The following is a 21,911-nucleotide window of genomic DNA, read 5'->3' on the forward strand; positions in this document are numbered from 1 at the left end:
CTCGAATATTTTTTGTTTTTTCTTTAATTTTTATCAATTACAAAAATTAATTTTTAAAATATATTTTAAAGACATCGTTTTAAAAATCACTTTAGATATCTAACGAGGTTGGATGGATTCTAAAGTAGTCTACTTATAATTTTTTTTTTATTGTCATATTTTAAGTGTAAGGTTTCCATCTCGTTTAACGAATATTAACCTACGTTAGGGAAACGGTTGGGTCCACTTAATAATTTATTGTCTATGAAAATGGAGTATAAAATAATACTCCCTAATTTATGTCGGTATAAATATAAAATAATTGATAAGTTTCGTGTATAATTAAAAATAAAACGTGACCTTAAAATTTGAAAGTAACATATTATTAGACACGCATTTTTTTTCTATAAAACTTTAAAATTAAAAGGATCGGAGGCTTGTTCTAGAGGAAAAAGTTTTGATAACTGTTGGTATAAATAATATTGGAAATTTCTTTATTCATTCCCTAATTTTCTTAGTCACACGCGGCGAATTTATTTCGGAGATACATCTCTAAATTTTTTTTTTTTGAAAAAAAATTGATTTCGAAAGTGCACGTGTTTTCGGAGATGCATTTCCGAAAACACATTTTTTTTGGAGAGGGGTGTCTTTGGATATGCATATCCAAAAAATTAAAATCAAGGTGAATTAATACCAATAATAGGTATAAAACGAAGGTGAATCAATAAAATGAAGGTGAATCAATAAAATCAGGGTGAATCAAAATTTCCTAAACAATTTTAAAATTAAAAATTATTTTACTAACTTATATAAATTAAAAACATTTTAGTTTCATAAGTAAATTTTGAATTATATGGAATTAAATATAAAATTTATTCATTAAATAAAATTAAAACAATTTTTTTAATCTAAATGAAAAATTATAATTCAATTTTATTATGAAAAATAATTTTTTTATCATAATTCATTATGAAAAATAATTTTTTTTATCATTATTATTATTATTATTATTATTATTATTATCATCATTAGTCTTACTTGATCTCTTTCAATATTATTATCAATTGTAGAAATATGAATTAAAATTATTCATAACTACATTTTAATAATTGAAATTATTTTAAATTTTTTGTAATTGAAATTATTTTAATTTTTTTAATTAAAATTATTTTAAATTTTAAAATATGAATCAGAATAGAAATATATAATAATTATTATTCATAACTCATAAATTATATCAAAATATATAATTATTATTCATTACTCATAAATTATATCAAATTTATGATATGTGAATTAATTAATATCCCAAAATTTTTAATTTTTGGGATCTTTAAATTTTTTTGGTTTTTTCATCTCGAAATTAATTAAAATCTTATTTTTTGAGATTTTTTCGGAGATAAATCTCTGAAGTCTGGAAAAATCTATAAAAAAATACTTCGAAGATACATCTCTGAAGTAGAGACATCTTGGAGTTTTCGCAGAGGATCACCTCATAGAAAGGTGGATAAAGAAATTTCGGTAAGAAAGAATTATTAGGAAGGAACTGAACCAAGATCTGATTTGATCTTAGTTTGTCCTCTGACTTTAATGAAATCAATCCATTTGATTTGATCTGATTTTCTTTTATTTTTACCTTTTTTTCTTTTTTACTTATTGAATGAAGGTAACACTTCTATACATGTATTCCACTGTTATTCATTTACTCATGTTAATTGTATTTCAAATTAAAGATCATATATTAATGAATGTTAGATGTAACAGTGAGCTTCTTTTTTTTTTAATCAATTCTGTTTCTTCTTGTATCTTTCATCTTTTTCCTTTTTATATGTAATATTAAATTCTAATAATTACTCCCTCTATCTCATAATAAATGTTTCATTTGTATTTTTTTCCTGTCTCAAATTAATTGTCCATTTGCAATTCCAATGCATCAATCATTATTATTTTTCCATTATTATACTCCTATTTATTAACTTTCACGTTATTCAACTACTATTAACAGGGGTATTATAGTAAATGACATTAACTTTTTTACTAAAACCAACACATCCAATCATTTTTTTAAAAACCGCGCATTGCTCAAATAAGACATTTATTATGAGACGGAGGGAGTAGTATTTAGAGTTCTGATTTTCTATTAAAGAGAAATATGATAGTGAGCTCTTTTTTTTTTTCTTTTTTTTTTTCTGTTAATCAATTCTGTTTCTTCTTGTATCTTTCATCTTTTTCCTTTTTATATGTAATATTTTTTTTTTATCACCACAAACTCAATGTAATTCATTAATCAAAATGTGTTCAATACAATGAGGAATCGAAACTAACATACTACGTCGAGCCCAAGAATTGGCCGCCCTCGCAAGAGAGTGAGCAACCGAATTCGCTTGACGTTTGACAAACTTCACCTCAAAGTTTGGAAAGGAAACAATAAACTACGAATGGACTCAATAATAAGATAAAACTCTGAATTACCCTTCCTATTGGAATGGATAGCTTGTGTCACTATTTGGGAATCACTCTCGAAAGTCACAAACTCCAAATGCGAGGAAATAGCTCCAAGAATAGCTTCTTTAAGAGCCAAAGCTTCGGCTTCAAAAACGGGAAGAATTCCGGGATCCCATGAAGTACCTGCGTAGATAAAGTTTCCAAGGTGGTTACGCACACACCACCCCCTGTTAGTAGTGTCGTTATTGTTATTAAAAGCCGCATCCACATTACATTTAAGCCAGCCCACAGATGGAGCACTCCAAACTAAAGCCTGTTGTGCTCGAGCATTGTTTGTTGAATTATCTTGAGCTTGAAACCAGTCATTCCATATCTGGATCGCTTTGACTCCCAAGGTTGTCGCGTCGTCTTTCTCATTTTGCCAGACATAGTCATTTCTATTATTCCAAATAACATCTATCATAACCGCAAGTCTGCCTGAAACTTCCTTGTCTTCCTTCGAGCAAATATCAAGAAGAAGCGACTTAATGTCCTGAAAAACATGCAAACGAGATTCAATAAGATTAGATAGACCTGCCGCTCTCCAGCACTGATTAGTAAATGTGCAGTCCAGAAAAAAATGACACTCATCCTCGGTTGAACTCTCACATAACGGACAAACTTCTGGGCACATAACATAACGTTGTCCAAGTCTCTTACGAGTAGGGAGGCAACCTGTGTAACACCCCATATTTTCTAATTTTAATTTAATCAGAAATTAAATTATTATTTAGAAATATTTGGTTTTTTGTTGAATTATTGGAGAATTATGGATTAAGGGCCATTGGGCTGGGATGGTGAGATTAGTAGTATGGGGGTGCTAAGTGAGTAAGCCCATTACTAATTATTTTATGTTTTCATAAAATAAAGGAAATAAGGAAAATTGGGAAAAAGGAACGTGAAAAGCAGAGCAGAGGAGATGAGAGATTGGAAAAGCTGATACGTGAAAGAGGAACAGAAGAGGAAGAGGGCTAATCAAGATCTTTGGCTAAGGTAAGGGGGGACTCTTCCGGTTAATATCTTTTATCGTATTATAGATGATGGGACTGATTTAGATGCATTGTTTGTGTCAATTGGTTATATGTTAGGTTGGGGTTTTGGGATGATCTTGATGGGAATTGTTTGACGTGGTGAATTGTATGATTATATGATTGTTATGATGATTGAATGATCCTCTTTGTGTGTTATATTTGTGTTATAACATGTATGTGGCTGATATGGTGGTATTTGAGGTTCATGACATAACTTGGTTTGGTTTTTGGGGATTTTGGGGTAAATCCCGTAATGCTGTCAATCGATGTGAGATCTTTGGTTTTTGCCAGTTCGCGCCGCGAAGGTGGGTGCGCGCCGCGAAGGCGGAGTAATTTTCTCGTTCCGCGCCGCGAACCTGTGTTTGCGCCGCGAAGGCGTGTTTTCTATTCGTTACGCGCCGCGGACTGTGGGTGGCGCCGCGTGCTGTAGCGATAAGTGTTTTCTTTGAAAAATGTAAAGATGTGTAACTTTCAAACCGTATGTCCGTTTTAGACGCCGTTTTGGACGATGTTCCTTAAATTGAATGTTCTACCATATGAAATGAATAAAATAATAATAACTTGATTTTATTTTAAAAAGTATCATTTTCTTCAAATGTGTTTATCCTGGTTTTGCATAGTTGATGAGATGCAATGGTTGTGGTGTGCATAATTGGATATGTGCAACGATGTATGTTGTGATAATGTGGTTGCTTCTGTTAATTGTGCAAATGGGTGTTATTGTTGTTGCACTGTATGATGAATGATTTACCTGTCATGATGTTGTGGTTGTAATTGGTGTTTGTTATACATATATTGTTGATGTAAAATATGTATTTTATTGTGGTTGAGAAATAGCATAACTGTGTATGGCTATTGATTATTTTGGTGGTTGATGATTATGACATTTGGTTGATTTATGTGGGTGATAAGCATGTTATGGTTGATACATGCATTCATAATCATTATGTGGCTGATCCTTGACGATGGTGGATCAGTGGTAGCTAATTCCCATTGTGTGGAATTAGTGAGTGGGTGTTGCCGTATCCTTGACGATGGTGGATCGGTGAGTTGGGTTATCCCAGATTTGGTACCACATGCATATAGTTGCATTTGCATTAGGCTACTTGTGTTATTATAACATGAATGGAAGATTGTCCAATGTTATAATATGTGATGATTGTATAATGGTTATGATTTGTTTGGATGAATTGTGGTGTTGTCTCTTGGTAATGTATTCTATTTGTTGTTGTGTGTTGATGAATACTTCCTGACAATCTGAATATAATGAAATTGGATGAATAATGTGACTATGACGTGTTATTGTTTATGATTCGATAACATTTGTTAATTGTGAATGAGACTCACCCTTACTTTGATGATTTCAGATTGGTGAGTAGCGGCTTTTGGCTCGGTGAGGATTAGCTCATGAGTCAGTTATTTGGGATAGCGTCGGTGTCATGCTCTGATATTGTAACACTGGGGGAACGTTAGTTTAGAGTTTATGATGATACTCTAATTTGTTGTTATTGGAGTAACTTTGTGAGATATTGCATAGATGATGTTATGCTTATCTGTTGATTAATGTTCCGCTGTATAGAAAACATGAATTTGTTAAATGGATGATTTTCCCCTAAGTGAAGCATGACAATTGATTTATGAAAATTTGGTATAATTGGAATTGTGGCACCCTTGTTTTCATGTTTTACTCTGAGTTATTTTATTAATTTCCGCGGGGTTTAGAAGGGTGTTACAATAGTGGTATCAGAGCAGGTCGGTCCGTCCGGCCAATTGTTGAGTCAGTTGAGTTGCGCGACAGTTGTATATTGTCGGCATTTTATCCCTTGGTACGCGACATGTGAGTGAATCACTGTCGGTACTTTGTTGTTTGTTGTGGAAGTTGGTTTGAAACAAGTGGGGGAGAAGCTTCGCTTCTCGGTTATGTTTCAGTTGTAAGAAGATTGATTTAGTAGGCTGTGGTTGGCAACAGTGCGAGCGTTGTTGGAGTTTGTTGTTTCCGAGTTGAAGGTGACTTGGAATTAAGACTTGGCTGGTAATTAGGTTGGAGCATCTTGAAGGAGGATGATTATATGCAATTGATGATTATTTGTAGGAGAGGAAAATTAGAAAGTTGCGATGTGTCAGCTCTGCTGGTGTGCTGCGAAGCTGTCAGTTGAGTAGCCTTACGACTCAGAAGAGGTTCAGCTGCAAGTTTGCGAAGAGGATTGATGTAGTAATGTTCCAGAAATTGCGCTTCGGCGATGGGAAGTGTTGCTCAAGTTATAATAATGTTTGGAAGTAAAGAGATATGATAAGGGGCTGTTTGGAATGTGATAGAGTTGAAGAGAATGAGTTTTGGAGAGAGATTTTCGTAAGCAAAACGCAGGAAAATTGCTGAATAGCTGCGAAACTTCGAAAATTCATAACTGGAGTTCTGGACATCCGAATTGAGTTCCGTTTGAAGCGTCGGAAAGCTAACGAGATGAACTTTGTTATAAAAATAGTTGCAGCAGCTGTAACATAATTAATTGTGACAGGATGACTTTGGAAAGAGGTGAAGTTGCGGTTACTCTTGTTCTTATAACTAGACTTGTTTATGGGTACTGCACGGGATGTCAGTGTCAGTGTTGAATGGATTGAAGGAATAATTGGAAGGTTTGTTGAGGAGTAATTTTAAGAATTGAATTTAACCATTTGAGGAGTTTTGGATGTATCGTATAGAGTGTCGCTGCATGATGTCAGTGTTGCATTTTTGGACAATGATTGGAAAATTCATATCTTGGGTTCCGAGTGTCGGATTAATGTGCCGTTTGAACCTACGAGGAGGAGGGATTGTGTTCTAACTTATGGAAGAGTTATAAATACAGTAGAGTGACCCTATGAGGAGAGGTTCTGAAGTCGGTTATGGAAGCGTGAAACTTGTTGAATAGGAATGCCTACTACCGTGATCGTTTGAAACAAAAATTGAGTGGAACATGTTGTTGAATGAATAGGTTGATGAGATGTTCGGTAATAAAGATGGTTTGAGTGCCGATGAATTTTAGTGAAGAGTGCATTAGTAGTAAAGATGGAATGAACTTTAGGACTCTTGGAATCGTATTTGTGATGGCAAAGTAACGATAAGTATAAAAGAAGAATTTTAGAGGATTTCTGACACCTATTGAATGTGAGGAAGTCTTTGAATATGTCGGTGCTAATGATGAATGAGTTGGATTTAATTGGACAATTTTGAGACTTGAGTTGGTATGTGAAGGTGATCCTAATAGTGTTAGATTGAGTATGCTAGAAGATGACTAGTGGTATTCTTAACGAGATTAGAGAAGGTCAGAAAGATGATGTTGAGTGATCGATAGGTTGACTTTGAATTACCAAGGTAAAGGCGGTGGATTCATAATCAACGAGAATAGTATGATGAGGTTGAGTGATTAGATTTGTGTTCCTGATGTTTTGAGCTGCGGAAGAATATTCTAGAAGAAGGACACCGTAGTGGATTATTGAACTATGACGATGTTAATGAGTTTGGGTGCAAACTCGGAAAGGACACTATTATGTAGTAACAACGGTTTATGCTTAAATATGATTTTTAACTATCTATTGACAAATTGAGGACTTGATCACCCTTAATCTCTTGTTGGTAGTAGACGAAAATCATATAAATGAGATGAACTTGTTTTGTTACCTTAATGGTATAAGATGTGATGAATACTAAGCCGTGAGAATAATCACTCACTATGTTGTGTAAACTTATGAAGAAGTGAATATGAAAGAGTGCAACATGGTGGATGATGACTTAAGACGGGTAATCAGAGTCGCGCAGCGAAAGTGTGATGTGGAGTAGTGTTATGAGTACTACTCGCGGGAAGTAAGGAATTAATATGTCGGAAGCCTACATAGAGAATATGTATTGATCTATATGTTGGATTTAGAATCCAATGGATGTAAGGATGTCGTGTCGAAGAATTATAACTCTTTTGAATAATTTCCGAGATGATGAATATGTCATTACGGTTGTACGTAGTTAACGAGTATGTATTCGGCAAAATTAAAACGAAGGATTGATAATATATGATGTTGTAATAATTTTGCGCTGTTGTTGAGGTGGTGTTGTAGATTCCAGATATAATAAGGAATTATACTCTAAGAAGGACGAGGTTGATTTAATTCTTAAAGAAGAGTGGGATTCAGTTTGAGCTATTATGTAAGCAGTGGTATATCGAGGCTGATGAGTGTGATTATAACTACTTGTGCGTACTCGTTCCGGTGGTGAGAATGTTTTAATAGATGAAGTAAATCAGGAATTTGTTTTTGAGTGCGAGTAAGTATTACTGAGTGGTGAGTTGGTACCATGGATGGTGAAGAATGATTCTTGGACAAATGAGTAAAGAGAGTCGGAATCGGGAGAAACTCAGAAATCTAATTGGTATAGATGATTGTGAAGAGTAATCAGAGTAGTGCGGAAAAAGCGGAATGTAACATGTTGGATAATTGATGGTGTGACTTAAGAGGAGACAGATAATTGGGATTCAATAGTACGGGAATATGAGTATTGAGTTTCTTGAAGGAAGCGGTTGGTGAAAAGTGTAAGTATTATTTTATCGCTCAGGTGAAAGAGTGTGTCTAAGGTTGGTATATTTGGTAGATGGAACGCATTACTGCATTGTGGATCAAGTGTGATCATACTATGGATTGTGTAATTGTATTACCCAGTTGTTGAGCGTATTGTATAGGTTGTACCTCAATGTTCTATTGTTGTTAACCTTTTTGGAGATATAGCGAGTGGTATCCTTTTGGATGGTCAAATGCGACGTAAGAACTGGGATTTGAATGTATGAAACATGTTTTCTGTTGGTTATGTCAGATGGATTTTGAGGATTGATCGATGGTAATGTTAATTGAGAGCTGGAGACTCAGGTAAAGGACTCTTATACGAGCTGGTTACTTGAGGTATGTTTTCGAGGACGAAAACTCTTTTAGTGGGGGAGAGTTGTAACACCCCATATTTTCTAATTTTAATTTAATCAGAAATTAAATTATTATTTAGAAATATTTGGTATTTTGTTGAATTATTGGAGAATTATGGATTAAGGGCCATTGGGCTGGGATGGTGAGATTAGTAGTATGGGGGTGCTAAGTGAGTAAGCCCATTACTAATTATTTTATGTTTTCATAAAATAAAGGAAATAAGGAAAATTGGGAAAAAGGAACGTGAAAAGCAGAGCAGAGGAGATGAGAGATTGGAAAAGCTGATACGTGAAAGAGGAACAGAAGAGGAAGAGGGCTAATCAAGATCTTTGGCTAAGGTAAGGGGGGACTCTTCCGGTTAATATCTTTTATCGTATTATAGATGATGGGACTGATTTAGATGCATTGTTTGTGTCAATTGGTTATATGTTAGGTTGGGGTTTTGGGATGATCTTGATGGGAATTGTTTGACGTGGTGAATTGTATGATTATATGATTGTTATGATGATTGAATGATCCTCTTTGTGTGTTATATTTGTGTTATAACATGTATGTGGCTGATATGGTGGTATTTGAGGTTCATGACATAACTTGGTTTGGTTTTTGGGGATTTTGGGGTAAATCCCGTAATGCTGTCAATCGATGTGAGATCTTTGGTTTTTGCCAGTTCGCGCCGCGAAGGTGGGTGCGCGCCGCGAAGGCGGAGTAATTTTCTCGTTCCGCGCCGCGAACCTGTGTTTGCGCCGCGAAGGCGTGTTTTCTATTCGTTACGCGCCGCGGACTGTGGGTGGCGCCGCGTGCTGTAGCGATAAGTGTTTTCTTTGAAAAATGTAAAGATGTGTAACTTTCAAACCGTATGTCCGTTTTAGACGCCGTTTTGGACGATGTTCCTTAAATTGAATGTTCTACCATATGAAATGAATAAAATAATAATAACTTGATTTTATTTTAAAAAGTATCATTTTCTTCAAATGTGTTTATCCTGGTTTTGCATAGTTGATGAGATGCAATGGTTGTGGTGTGCATAATTGGATATGTGCAACGATGTATGTTGTGATAATGTGGTTGCTTCTGTTAATTGTGCAAATGGGTGTTATTGTTGTTGCACTGTATGATGAATGATTTACCTGTCATGATGTTGTGGTTGTAATTGGTGTTTGTTATACATATATTGTTGATGTAAAATATGTATTTTATTGTGGTTGAGAAATAGCATAACTGTGTATGGCTATTGATTATTTTGGTGGTTGATGATTATGACATTTGGTTGATTTATGTGGGTGATAAGCATGTTATGGTTGATACATGCATTCATAATCATTATGTGGCTGATCCTTGACGATGGTGGATCAGTGGTAGCTAATTCCCATTGTGTGGAATTAGTGAGTGGGTGTTGCCGTATCCTTGACGATGGTGGATCGGTGAGTTGGGTTATCCCAGATTTGGTACCACATGCATATAGTTGCATTTGCATTAGGCTACTTGTGTTATTATAACATGAATGGAAGATTGTCCAATGTTATAATATGTGATGATTGTATAATGGTTATGATTTGTTTGGATGAATTGTGGTGTTGTCTCTTGGTAATGTATTCTATTTGTTGTTGTGTGTTGATGAATACTTCCTGACAATCTGAATATAATGAAATTGGATGAATAATGTGACTATGACGTGTTATTGTTTATGATTCGATAACATTTGTTAATTGTGAATGAGACTCACCCTTACTTTGATGATTTCAGATTGGTGAGTAGCGGCTTTTGGCTCGGTGAGGATTAGCTCATGAGTCAGTTATTTGGGATAGCGTCGGTGTCATGCTCTGATATTGTAACACTGGGGGAACGTTAGTTTAGAGTTTATGATGATACTCTAATTTGTTGTTATTGGAGTAACTTTGTGAGATATTGCATAGATGATGTTATGCTTATCTGTTGATTAATGTTCCGCTGTATAGAAAACATGAATTTGTTAAATGGATGATTTTCCCCTAAGTGAAGCATGACAATTGATTTATGAAAATTTGGTATAATTGGAATTGTGGCACCCTTGTTTTCATGTTTTACTCTGAGTTATTTTATTAATTTCCGCGGGGTTTAGAAGGGTGTTACAACCTGCACAAATTCTCCAAAGAAGGTGCTTTACTCTCGGTGGCGCCTTGATATTCCAAATACTGCTCCAATTCTCCGACCCTCCTCCCTCCTTATTACTTCTAACTGCTTGATACCAAAGATGGTAGCCATTTTTCACACTATAGGTACCATCCTGCTCTTCCTTCCAAATGAACCTGTCCTGTCTAACCTCTTCCAACAATGGGACTTTGAGAATTTTTTCCGAATCCGCCTCATCAAAAAGATCTCTAACAACTTCTATATCCCATTTCTTCTCATTAGCCATCATAAGATTATTAACTGACAGCTAGTAAACCTCTTGTTTCTGTGGACCTCCTAAATTACCTTCACCACTACCCCGAATCCAAGGTTCCTGCATGATTTTAATATTACTACCATCACCGATACTCCACCTGCACCCTAATGTTAGAACCTCGCGGGATTTCCAAATACTCCTCCAAATAAAACTCGAATTATAACCAAGAGAAGAATCAAAGAAGGAGTTATTAGGAAAGTACCTTGCTTTGAAAATACGAGAAACAAGTGCATCTGGATTCGAAGCTAAGGACCAACCTTGTTTTGCCACCATAGCAATGTTAAAAGCATTAAAATCCAGGAATCCTAATCCTCCATACTCCTTAGGACATGCTAATCTATCCCACGCCATCCAACGAATTCCTACGCCCTCTTTACCACCACCCCACCAAAACGCATTCAACATTCTTTCAATATCCTGGATAACCGACGCTGGTAGAATGAAAAGACTCATAATGTATGATGGAATAGCCTGAAGAACAGATTTGATCATAATTTCTTTACCCGCTTTAGAGAGAGATCTTCCTTTCCATGAATTAATCCTATTCCAGATTCGATCCTTAATATAAGAGAAAGTAGCCTTTTTACTTCTACAATTCATAGATGGTAACCCAAGATATTTCCCTGTTCCTAACACATGGCACAATCCCATAATACCAGCAAGATCCTCCTGAGCTGGTTTGGATAAGTTCCTACTGAAAAAACACCTCCGATTTAGTCAGGTCAATCTCCTGTCCTGAGGCCTCCGCATAAGTCTGAATCACCTTCATAATATTTCTCACTTCAGATAAGTTTGCCCTTCAAAACAGAAAACAGTCGTCAACAAAAAGTAGATGGGACACCGTAGGTGCCCCTCTACAGATTTGTATTCCGTGGACATCACCACGTGCTACCGATGCTGTCATGAGTTTGGAAAGACCTTCAGTTACAAGGATAAATAAATAAGGAGACAGTGGGTCTCCTTGTCTAAGTCCTCTTCCTGGTTCAATTGGTCCTGCTTGATCCGCATTTACAAGAACAGTATAGTGTACCGAGGTAACGCACATCATGATCCAATGAATCCATCTCTCGTCAAAACCCAATCGGGATAGCACACCTCTTAAGAAACCCCAGTCCACCTTGTCATATGCTTTGCTGATGTCTATTTTGAGAGCCAGATTCGATCTCTTTCCTCGCGTCTGTCTTTTAAGGGTATGGATTACCTCGAAAGCAATCATAGCATTGTCGAGAATCGATCTTCCTTCAATAAAAGCCGATTGTTCCTCCGCAACATATTTTTCCAATAAATGTTTCATTCTATAAGCAAGAGTTTTTGACACCAATTTATACACCACATTACAGAGGGAGATGGGACGGTAATCTTTCATATTCTGCGGATTGATGCATTTCGGGATCAAACAAATATTGGTGTCGTTCAGAGTCGGTGGGAATTAACCTCTGGATAACCAATTAGTTGCAGCCAGCCATATATCTCTACCACAAAGTTCCCAAATTTTTTGGTAAAATGCCGGGTTAAATCCTTCAGGGCCTGGAGATTTATTAGGATGCATATCACAAAGAGATTCATAAAGTTCTTCCTGCGTAATAGGGAGGATAAGTTTCACATTCTCATCTTCAGTAATAACTTGTGGGAACAAACTGAGAACCTCATCATCATTACGTGGTGTTGCTGTGAATAAAGTTTCAAAATACCTCTTAGCCACCATGCTTAGATCCTGTTGTTCCGTAACTGCAGTACCATCCTCATGCCTCAAAAAATTAATTTGCTTAAATTTCCTTCGAGCCGTAGCCGATTGATGGAAGAAACGGGTGTTACGATCACCGTCACGAAACCAATGCATCTTAGCTCATTGACGCCAATATATGTCTTCTTTTAAAAGAGCTTTCTCATATTCGCTTTGGGCTTCGAGAAAACGAGAGGTCGCTTCGGGATCATGGCAGCTACGGTAAGCTTCCATAATCGATTTATGACATTCCAATTCCTCCTTCTTTTTCCTTTTATTTCTGCTGCTCCAAACTACTAATTCCTTAGCACAAGATGAAATTTGATGCGTAACATCACAATGACTTTCCTGTTGCCAACCAAAACGGACTACCTCCTCTATATCCTCTTCTTTCAACCAATAGTTCTCAAATCTAAACGCATAGTATCGAGGGCGCTGAAGGGCCGGCTCACACGAAAGCAAAATGGGGGAGTGGTCCGAATGCGTTGCGATGAGATTATTCAGCTTAACAGATGGGAATAACTCCAGCCAGGATGGCGTCGCAAGGGCATGGTCCAATCTCTCTTGGACCATCCGATCAGTGCCTCGACTCTTAACCCATGTATATTGGTATTGAAGGATAGAAAAACACTTAGAAAGGGGGGGGTTTGAATAAGTGTAGCTTTAAAACTTATAAGATAAAAAACAATTTGCACAATGATTTTTATCCTGGTTCGTTGTTAACTAAACTACTCCAGTCCACCCCCTTGGAGTGATTTACCTCACCTGAGGATTTAATCCACTAGTCACACGAGATTACAATGGTTTTCCACTTTGACAACTTCTAAGTCTTCTAGAGTATACTGATCACAACCTGATCACTCTAGGAACAATCTACTTAGATACCCTCTAAGACTTTCTAGAGTATACTGATCAACAACCTGATCACTCTAGTTCTTACAACTTAATGTAAACAAATTCTTTTAAGAGTTACAATGCTTCTAATAAAGCTATTATCACAACTGTGATTTTCTCTTAAATTTAAGCTTAATCTCACTAATATATTACAACAGCAATGTAGTGAGTTTGATGAAGTTTGAGAGCTTTTGATTTGAACAGTGTTTCAGCGTTTTTGCATAAAGTCTTGTATTCAGAATTCGTAACTTAGCTTCTCATCAGAACTTCATATTTATAGGCGTTTGAGAAGATGACCGTTGGGAGCATTTAATGCTTTGCGTATTCCGTACAGCATTGCATTTAATGTTTCACTCTTTTGTCAACTACCTCGAGCCTTGCTTTCGCTGTGTCTACTGACGTTGCCTTTAATAGCTTTCAACGTTCCTTTTGTCAGTCAGCGTAGCCTGCTAGCTAGTACTTGCTTCTGATCTGATGTTTGTGTGAACAACGTTTGAATATTATCAGAGTCAAACAGCTTGGTGCAGAGCATCTTCTTGTCTTCTGACCTTGAAGTGCTTCTGAGCGTGATGCCATGAGAACTTCAGTGCTTCTGCTTCTGATCTCAAGTCCTTCTGATGCTTCCATAGACCATGTTCTGATTCTGCTTGACCATCTTCTGATGTCTTGCCAGACCATGTTTTGATGTTGCATGCTGAACCTTCTGAGTCAGTGTTTCTTGCGCTGATTTTGTGCATACTCTTTATATAATTCCTGAAATGGAAATTGCATAGTATTAGAGTACCACATTATCTCATACAAAATTTATATACATTGTTATCATCAAAACTAAGAATATTGATCAGAACAAATCTTGTTCTAACAATCTCCCCCTTTTTGATGATGACAAAAACATATATAAATGATATGAATTTGCAATCAGAATATCAGACGGCTAAAGACAATTACACAACTATAGCATAAGCATATGAACATAGTGTGTGAATGTGTCTCCCCCTGAGATTAACAATCTCCCCCTGAGATAAATAATCTCCCCCTAAAATAAATACTGGAAGAAATTTATAAATAAAGGACTTCCCTGAGTATTTTCCATTTCAGTTGAGACGATCACATATGCTTAGATCTTCAGAACATTCATAGCTTCTGATTCTTGCTTCCATAGGACAACTTCAGAGCTTGAATTTCTTCTTGAATCATTGCATGCTAGATTGTATCAGAACATTGTTGAATGTACCAGAGCATCATCAGAGCATCTCTACATCCTGAAATGTTACAGAACAAACTATACGACAAAAGTCAGAGCATGAATGAATCAAAACATAAAATATGTATCAGAACATATAATATGTATCAGAGCAAAAACAATAATGTTTCAGAGCATATTTAGAACTAAAACATGCATCAGAACATATAAGGAATAAGAATGTGTTAGAGAATATTCTATCATCAGAATATCATAACATTCTTCCTTCTTGCTTCTGATCTTGAAGCTTCATAGCACTCAGCTTGCTTCAAATTCCATGAGCTTGAATCCATATAGAATTGCTTCTCCTCATGTCTTTGCTTCTCATGTTGAGCTTTTAAGAATATCTTCATTTCCTGCAAAACACTCAAAGACATAGAACTTGCAAGTTCTGTTAGAAATGTGGAGACTTTCTCCCAGCAACTGATAATGTAAATCAGATCATTTATCACATTTTCTCCCCCTTTTTGTCATAACATCAAAAAACATAAAAGATTCAGATGAAAAACAAAACAATATGAGAGAAAGAAGATAACTTTCATTGATTAGCAAAGGAGAATCATCAGAAAATACAAAAGAGGATGCATAGAAGACAAATGCAAGAAACAAAGAAAAACAACTAAGACACAAAGACTAAGACGACCCTAGCTTAGACATAATCTTGGCCAGCATGTCATGAATCCCAGCATTGCTCTCAGTCTGCCTCTCCATGAAAGTGCGGAACTCAGCATTTGTAGTATCTTGCGCGTCCATGCGAGAAGCTAGCTCAGCTTGGTTCTTCTGAATAACCTCTAGAGTCTTCACTAGAAGAGAGGGTTCACCAGAAGAATCTTCACAACTTCTGTCCAGAGGGACATCATTCTGAACTACAGCTTCCATTGTTAGATCATCACCTTGATTTTCCTCAACAGGAATAGTCCCAGCAGGATGATCTTCAGCATCAGCTTCTTCCATAGAAGCATCTCCTTCATATTCTGCAGCAGGAAGATCAGAATCTCCATTCTCAAGAGCCTGAAGAATGGCAGCAAGATTCCTTGGTGCAGAAGGACCTTCAACTTCTGGCAGGTCAACAACTTCTGGAATGACCAAATTGGGGTCTTTCTCAGAAGGATTTTCCCTCAGAAAGTCAAACAAGGACTTGAAGTCTCCAGTCAGAACTGGATACTTAGGTCTCCAGATCATAATCTCCCTACAAGGATTGGCTTCCATTTCCGCAGAAATTTGTGCTTCTACAAGTTCATCATTGAATTCCTTCTCTTCAAAAATATATCTTCCTCCAAGACGACTGAACCAGAAGTCTTCATAGGGTCTCAGAATTCCACAAGGTCGTGGAGCAAGTTCTACACAAATTTCCTAAAGTTCTTCAAAATAAGCATCTGCATTTCTTCGGAAGATTCTCCAGAATTTTCGCATAGCAGCATCATTTAATCCAGCATGCTCAACTATTCTGAGAGTATCAAAGACTCTTCTGATATTCCTCTTTACCATTTCATAGATTACACCAATAGGGTATGCTTGGCGGGATTTTATTTTGGTTATGGGGGAATCTGGGTTTGGGACAGAATAGGGTTGAGGCTCTCTATCCAAACGAAAAGATGATTCTGCTTCATTCTCAGAATCTAACACTACCATCGTAGCTTCAGGACGAGGCTTGGGTGTGTAATTGCAGTCACGGAGCAATTGCTCATGTGATGCAGAATCTAGAATATCTGATACAACAGAATTGTTTTGAGAGGTGGAAGGAATGGGTTCATAGTTTGCATGAGGTGGAGGTTGAGAAGTGGATATATTTGTGTGAGGTGGAAAGAGAGTTTGAAGGGGTGGTATATCAAGGACAGGGTTTTCAAGGGCCTGGTCAGAATCAAGGTTGGTTGTGGGTGGAGATGAAGGAATGGGAACATTTGTGATGGGTGAGTGAGGAGGAGTAAGAGTTTTGGTTACAGGAGAAGAATGAGGTGTGAGAACATGGATGTTTATGGGTGATTCTGATGGGGCTTTTTCTGGTTGATTTACTGGTTCAGGGGTTTGAGCAACGGCTATTGGTGCAACTTCTGAACGTAAAGCAGGAACAAAATCAGGTTCAGAGAGATGTATATCTTTGGACACCTTCTGAACTGCTTCAAACACAGCCTCCAGCTTCCTCTGCTTCTTACTCTTCTGCTCTTCCACAATCTTTGCCTTTCCAAGAGAAATTTCTCTTCTTCTGGCAGATTCCAGTCTCTCCTTCTCATTATCAGCAGCCTTCTGACCTTCAACTACTTGAGTTGTTGGTCCTTGAATAATTCCTTCTGGCTGATTCACAGCTTCTTGAGCTACTTCTTCTGCATCCGAATCATCAATGATTAATTTTCTTTTTCTTGTCTCCTTCTTTTCAACAGCCTTTTCACTTTCCACATTCTTATTTTTCATTTTTATCTTTTTCTTCTTCTTCTTCTCAGCAGTCTCTTTTTCAACTACAACTTTCTGAACTTCTTTAGCTACAACTTCTTCTTGAGCAGCTTTCTCAACAACATCAGCAGCAGCAGCTACACTTTGGACTACCTTTTCCTGGTTAACAGAAGGATGATCAAATTTTCTTTTTGTCCTTCTTTCCTTCTTGACAATAGCTCTAGGTGCAGCTTCTGAAACATCTTTTGAAGCAGCAGGCCTGGAAGTGGAAACTTTCTTGTGACCACCTTTAGCAGGAGCAACTTTGCCTTCTTCTTCTTCTTTGAGTGAGTTCAGATATATAGTTCTGACTTCTGGCAGCTCACTTCTGAAGAAGGACTCAAAGTCAGCAAGAACAGGATCTCTTCTGCTTCTTGCTCCAGGAAGAGGTTGAGGGATTTTTACAACAGCATCAATAACACTCATCTTTCTCAAGGTGAGAGCATTCAAGCAACTTCCAGTATCAACAACAAGATCTTTGATGATTCCTTGAGCTTCCAGGTCCTCAACAATCTTGGAATGAACCAGAAGATTGGTAATAATTCTTCCGAAAGGAATAATAGTACACTTCTTCTTTCTGAAAGCATTTCTGGAATCCCTCACAGCATTCCACATGTGGTTGAAGATTATGTAGATAACATCAACCTTCTTCTGAGTGGCAATGCAATACAAAATGTATTTCTGCTCATTGTTGACAAAATCTGCAGAATGGGTTGCTTTCCTGTGATAGAAATACCCCAGAAGAATCTTGGTCCAGATTTTGTAGAGATCCTTCATGCCCTTGACACGGTCAGTTTTCTTCACATCTTTATAGAGAGTAGCCAATACTTCATCCCAATCAGCCCTTAGATCAATTTCATGAGCACCCTTAGGGTTTCTTAGATCAAACATCATTCTCAGAATATTTTTAGTAACAACTACAAACTTCCCATGGACAAAGGACATAATAGATTTAGGAGCAACAACAGCATGCGCCCAAAATTCCTTTACAAGATCTGGGTAAACCGGTCCACAGAACTCAGCAAATAAAGAGGTCCATCCTTGAAAGATGATATCTTCTTTAAGATGATACTCATGTTCTACAAGACTGTCAAAGTCTACCATAAGTTCACAGATAACTTCTAACTCCTTTTTGGGAATAGAGCAGGAGATAACTGGAACAATTTCCTGAACTTCTTCTTGAAGATGGAGAGGAGCAGATGAACCAGCGTTGAGAGATGATGAGGCAGCCATTGAAACAGTACTGAGATTGCAAGAAATATTTATGGGTTTGCGCTTAGGGTTAGAGAAAAAGGCAAAGAGGTTACAAAAGTGCATGCACAAGGAGAGAGAGAAAATGGGAGCGAAAAGGATAAACGTTATGATTTGAAATGTATTTATAGAGGCGGATTTGAAAAAGAATGCAATGAAATTATGAGAATGAACAGTTACAGAATCAAATGAAATCAACTGCATTAAATGATGAGTGACGTTAGGTGAGAGAACATGGTAATTGAAATGATTTACACAGTTACCTAGGGCGGCGTCCCATCAGATTCACTCACGCTTTTACCATCTGTGCAAACACGTGTTCGCCATCAGAAACACTTGATGACAGTTTTGTTGCATTGCATTTGCTTCTGATGATGAATAGAGCCTTTCATCTTCTGATTCTGGTCACTGATTCTGACTATCATTCTTTAGAAAAGATCTAGTTCTGATAGGATCATCTTTCTTTCCAAGAATCACATCTTCTGAGTGAGCTGAGGTGAGTCTAGAAGATCTTCTGACTGTTGGCTCTTCAGAAATCCTGAGATTCTCTAAAGATGCAGCAACTTGATCTTCTGATCCTTTGCTTCTGAGATTTTCAGCTTCTGAGACTTTGCTTCTTGGTTCTTCAGCTTCTAATATACCAATATCTATATCTGCAAAATTCTCAAACTGCTTTGGCTTTTCAAGACCAAGCTTATCATCAAATCTGATATTGATTGATTCTTCTACAACCAATGTTTCAGTATTGTATACTCTGTAGCCTTTAGAGCGTTCAGAATATCCAAGAAGGAAACATTTTTGTGCCTTAGAATCAAACTTACCAAGATGATCTTTAGTATTCAGAATAAAACAGACACATCCAAAAGGATGAAAATATGAAATGTTGGGCTTTTTGTTCTTCCACAATTCATAAGGAGTCTTATTTAGAATAGGTCTTATAGAGATTCTATTCTGAATATAACATGCAGTGTTTATTGCTTCTGCCCAGAAGTGCTTAGCCATATTGGTTTCATTGATCATGGTTCTGGCCATTTCTTGTAGAGTCCTATTATTTCGCTCTACAACTCCATTTTGCTGTGGAGTTCTAGGGCAAGAGAAATAATTGGCAATAACATTTTCTTTGAAGAACTCCTCAAAGAATCTGTTCTCAAATTCACCACCATGATCACTTCTGACTTTTATGATTTTGCACTCCTTCTCAGATTGAATCTGAGTGCAGAATTCAAAGAACACTGAATGAGACTCATCCTTGTGTTTTAAGAACTTTACCCATGTCCAGCGGCTATAATCATCTACGATGACTAATCCATATTTCTTCCCTCTAACAAATGCTGTTTTGACTGGTCCAAACAGATCAATGTGCAGAATTTCTAACGGCCTTGAGGAAGAGACAACATTCTTAGATTTGAATGCAGGTCTGGAGAACTTGCCCTTCTGACATGCTTCACAAAGAGCATCTGATTTGTATTTCGGATTTGGGAGTCCTCTGACCAGATTTAGTTTGTTAATCTGAGAAATCTTTCTCAAACTAGCATGTCCTAATCTTTTGTGCCAGACCCATTGCTCTTCAGAAACAGACATAAGGCAAGTCACCTTCTGCTTCTCAAGATCTAAAAGATCAATCTTATAAATGTTGTTCTTTCTCTTGCCTGAAAATAGGATTGAGCCATCTTTCTGACTTACAGCCTTGCAAGAATTTTGATAGAAGATTATGTCATAACCATTGTCACTTAATTGACTTATGGACAATAAGTTATGCGCTAATCCTTCTACAAGAAGTACATTAGTTATGGAAGGAGAGTTACCAATACTTATGGTTCCAGAGCCAATAATTTTGCCCTTCTGATCTCCTCCAAACTTGACTTCTCCACCAGATTTAAGCACCAGGTCTTGGAACATAGACCTTCTTCCCGTCATGTGTCGCGAGCACCCAGAGTCCAGGTACCATGACATTTTGTGCTTTGTCTTCTTTGCTGCTAAGGATATCTGCAACAGAAATTATCTTCTCCTTAGGTACCCACAATTTCTTGGGTCCTTTCTTGTTAGTTTTCTTCAAGTTCTGATTGAACTTGGGTTTAGCATAATAAGTAGCAGGAGGAACAGCATGATATTCTTTAGGTTTGGCAGCCTGATATTTTTTAGGTTGAGTCACATGCTTCTTGGTGTGTGAAGTGAGCCTAATATCATGTGAGTGGCCATATTTGAACTGATCATACAATGGTTTGTATGTGATTTTCAAATCATCAACAGGTTCAAATTTTTGTGAGGTATCACCCTTATAGTCAACGCCAATCCTTTTGTTTCCAGAAACACCATAGATCATAGAAGCAAGATGACTTCTGCCAATGCTTCTAGATAGAAACTTCCTGAAGCTCGAGTCATATTCTTTCAGAATATGATTGAGACTAGGAATGGATTTTTCTGATTCAGAAGGAGATCCAATATATTTGGATAATTTTAAAACATTTTCCTTCAGTTTAGAATTTTCCACTTCCAGCTTCTTAGTTTCAAATTCAAATAGCTTTTTCAGCTTTTTGTATTTGATACTAAGATGAGCCTTGAGTTCCAGAAGTTCAGTTAAACTGGAAACTAACTCTTCTCTAGAAAGTTCAGAAAATACCTCTTCAGAATCTGATTCTGATGTAGATTCTGATCCGTCATCCACTGTGGCCATCAGTGCAAGGTTTGCCTGCTCGCCTTCAGAGTCTGATTCTGATTCTGATTCAGAATCATCCCATGTTGCCATAAGACCTTTCTTCTTATGAAACTTCTTCTTGGGATTCTCCTTCTGAAGTTTTGGACATTCATTCTTGAAGTGTCCAGGCTCATTGCACTCATAGCAGATGACCTTCTTCTTGTCAGATCTTCTGCCTCCAGAAGATTCTCCTCTTTCAGGCTTCTTTGAACTTCTGAAGCTCTTGAAATTCCTTTGCTTGCTCTTCTAGAGATGGTTTACCCTTCTGGAGATCATGGACAATTCATCTTCTTCTTCTGATTCTGATTTTTAAAAACTTTGGTTAAGAGATTAAACATACACACATTCGTATAAATATGAGTCGTTTAAGAAAAAAAAGTTTTCTTGAGACCGTCCTCGAAAATTTAAAATATTATTCTTCAAATCATAATGTACTATTATATATTTGTGGATAACATTAAAACCATAATATTCATTCAAATTCCAGTGAATTATTATTGTAGGGAGTAGTTAAATTATTAATTTACTAATTATCAGAGATGCATGTGATATGTTGCTACCTTATTTTAATTTAGATAAAATATTAGTAGTAATAAAAAGAATTGTTTTATCTTAACTAGCTATAGCTAGCTACAAATTACAAGTAGTAATAAATAATGAAGAAAGCGTTAAAGGAAGAGTCGTAGTCGACACTGGGTACCTTGCACCTGTTACATGTAATGAATATGAATTATGAACCATCGATAAAAATTGTCATGTTGCATTTAGCATTTTTATTGATTTATTTGACTTTGATTGTATTAGTTTTGTTTAGAATA

The 21,911-nt window shown here is 36.7% G+C and overlaps 2 protein-coding genes across 2 annotated transcripts; both read right to left on the reverse strand.

Annotated features, from left to right (window-relative positions):
• Positions 1-2,380: 2,380 nt before the first annotated feature.
• LOC131632582 (uncharacterized) lies at positions 2,381-10,830 on the reverse strand. Its single transcript, XM_058903319.1, has 2 exons — positions 10,579-10,830; positions 2,381-2,956 (listed from the first exon to the last, which is right to left on the reverse strand). The coding sequence occupies exons 1-2, from the start codon at positions 10,828-10,830 to the stop codon at positions 2,381-2,383; spliced, it is 828 nt and encodes a 275-aa protein (XP_058759302.1).
• Positions 10,831-12,706: 1,876 nt separating this feature from the next.
• Positions 12,707-13,156, reverse strand: LOC131632583 (uncharacterized). The gene has a single exon (XM_058903320.1). It carries the CDS (start codon positions 13,154-13,156, stop codon positions 12,707-12,709), a length of 450 nt encoding a protein of 149 aa, XP_058759303.1.
• Between the last annotated feature and the right edge of the window lie 8,755 nt (positions 13,157-21,911).

This window comes from Vicia villosa, unplaced genomic scaffold (assembly GCF_029867415.1).
Source record: "Vicia villosa cultivar HV-30 ecotype Madison, WI unplaced genomic scaffold, Vvil1.0 ctg.000968F_1_1, whole genome shotgun sequence".
Taxonomy (NCBI): domain Eukaryota; kingdom Viridiplantae; phylum Streptophyta; class Magnoliopsida; order Fabales; family Fabaceae; genus Vicia; species Vicia villosa.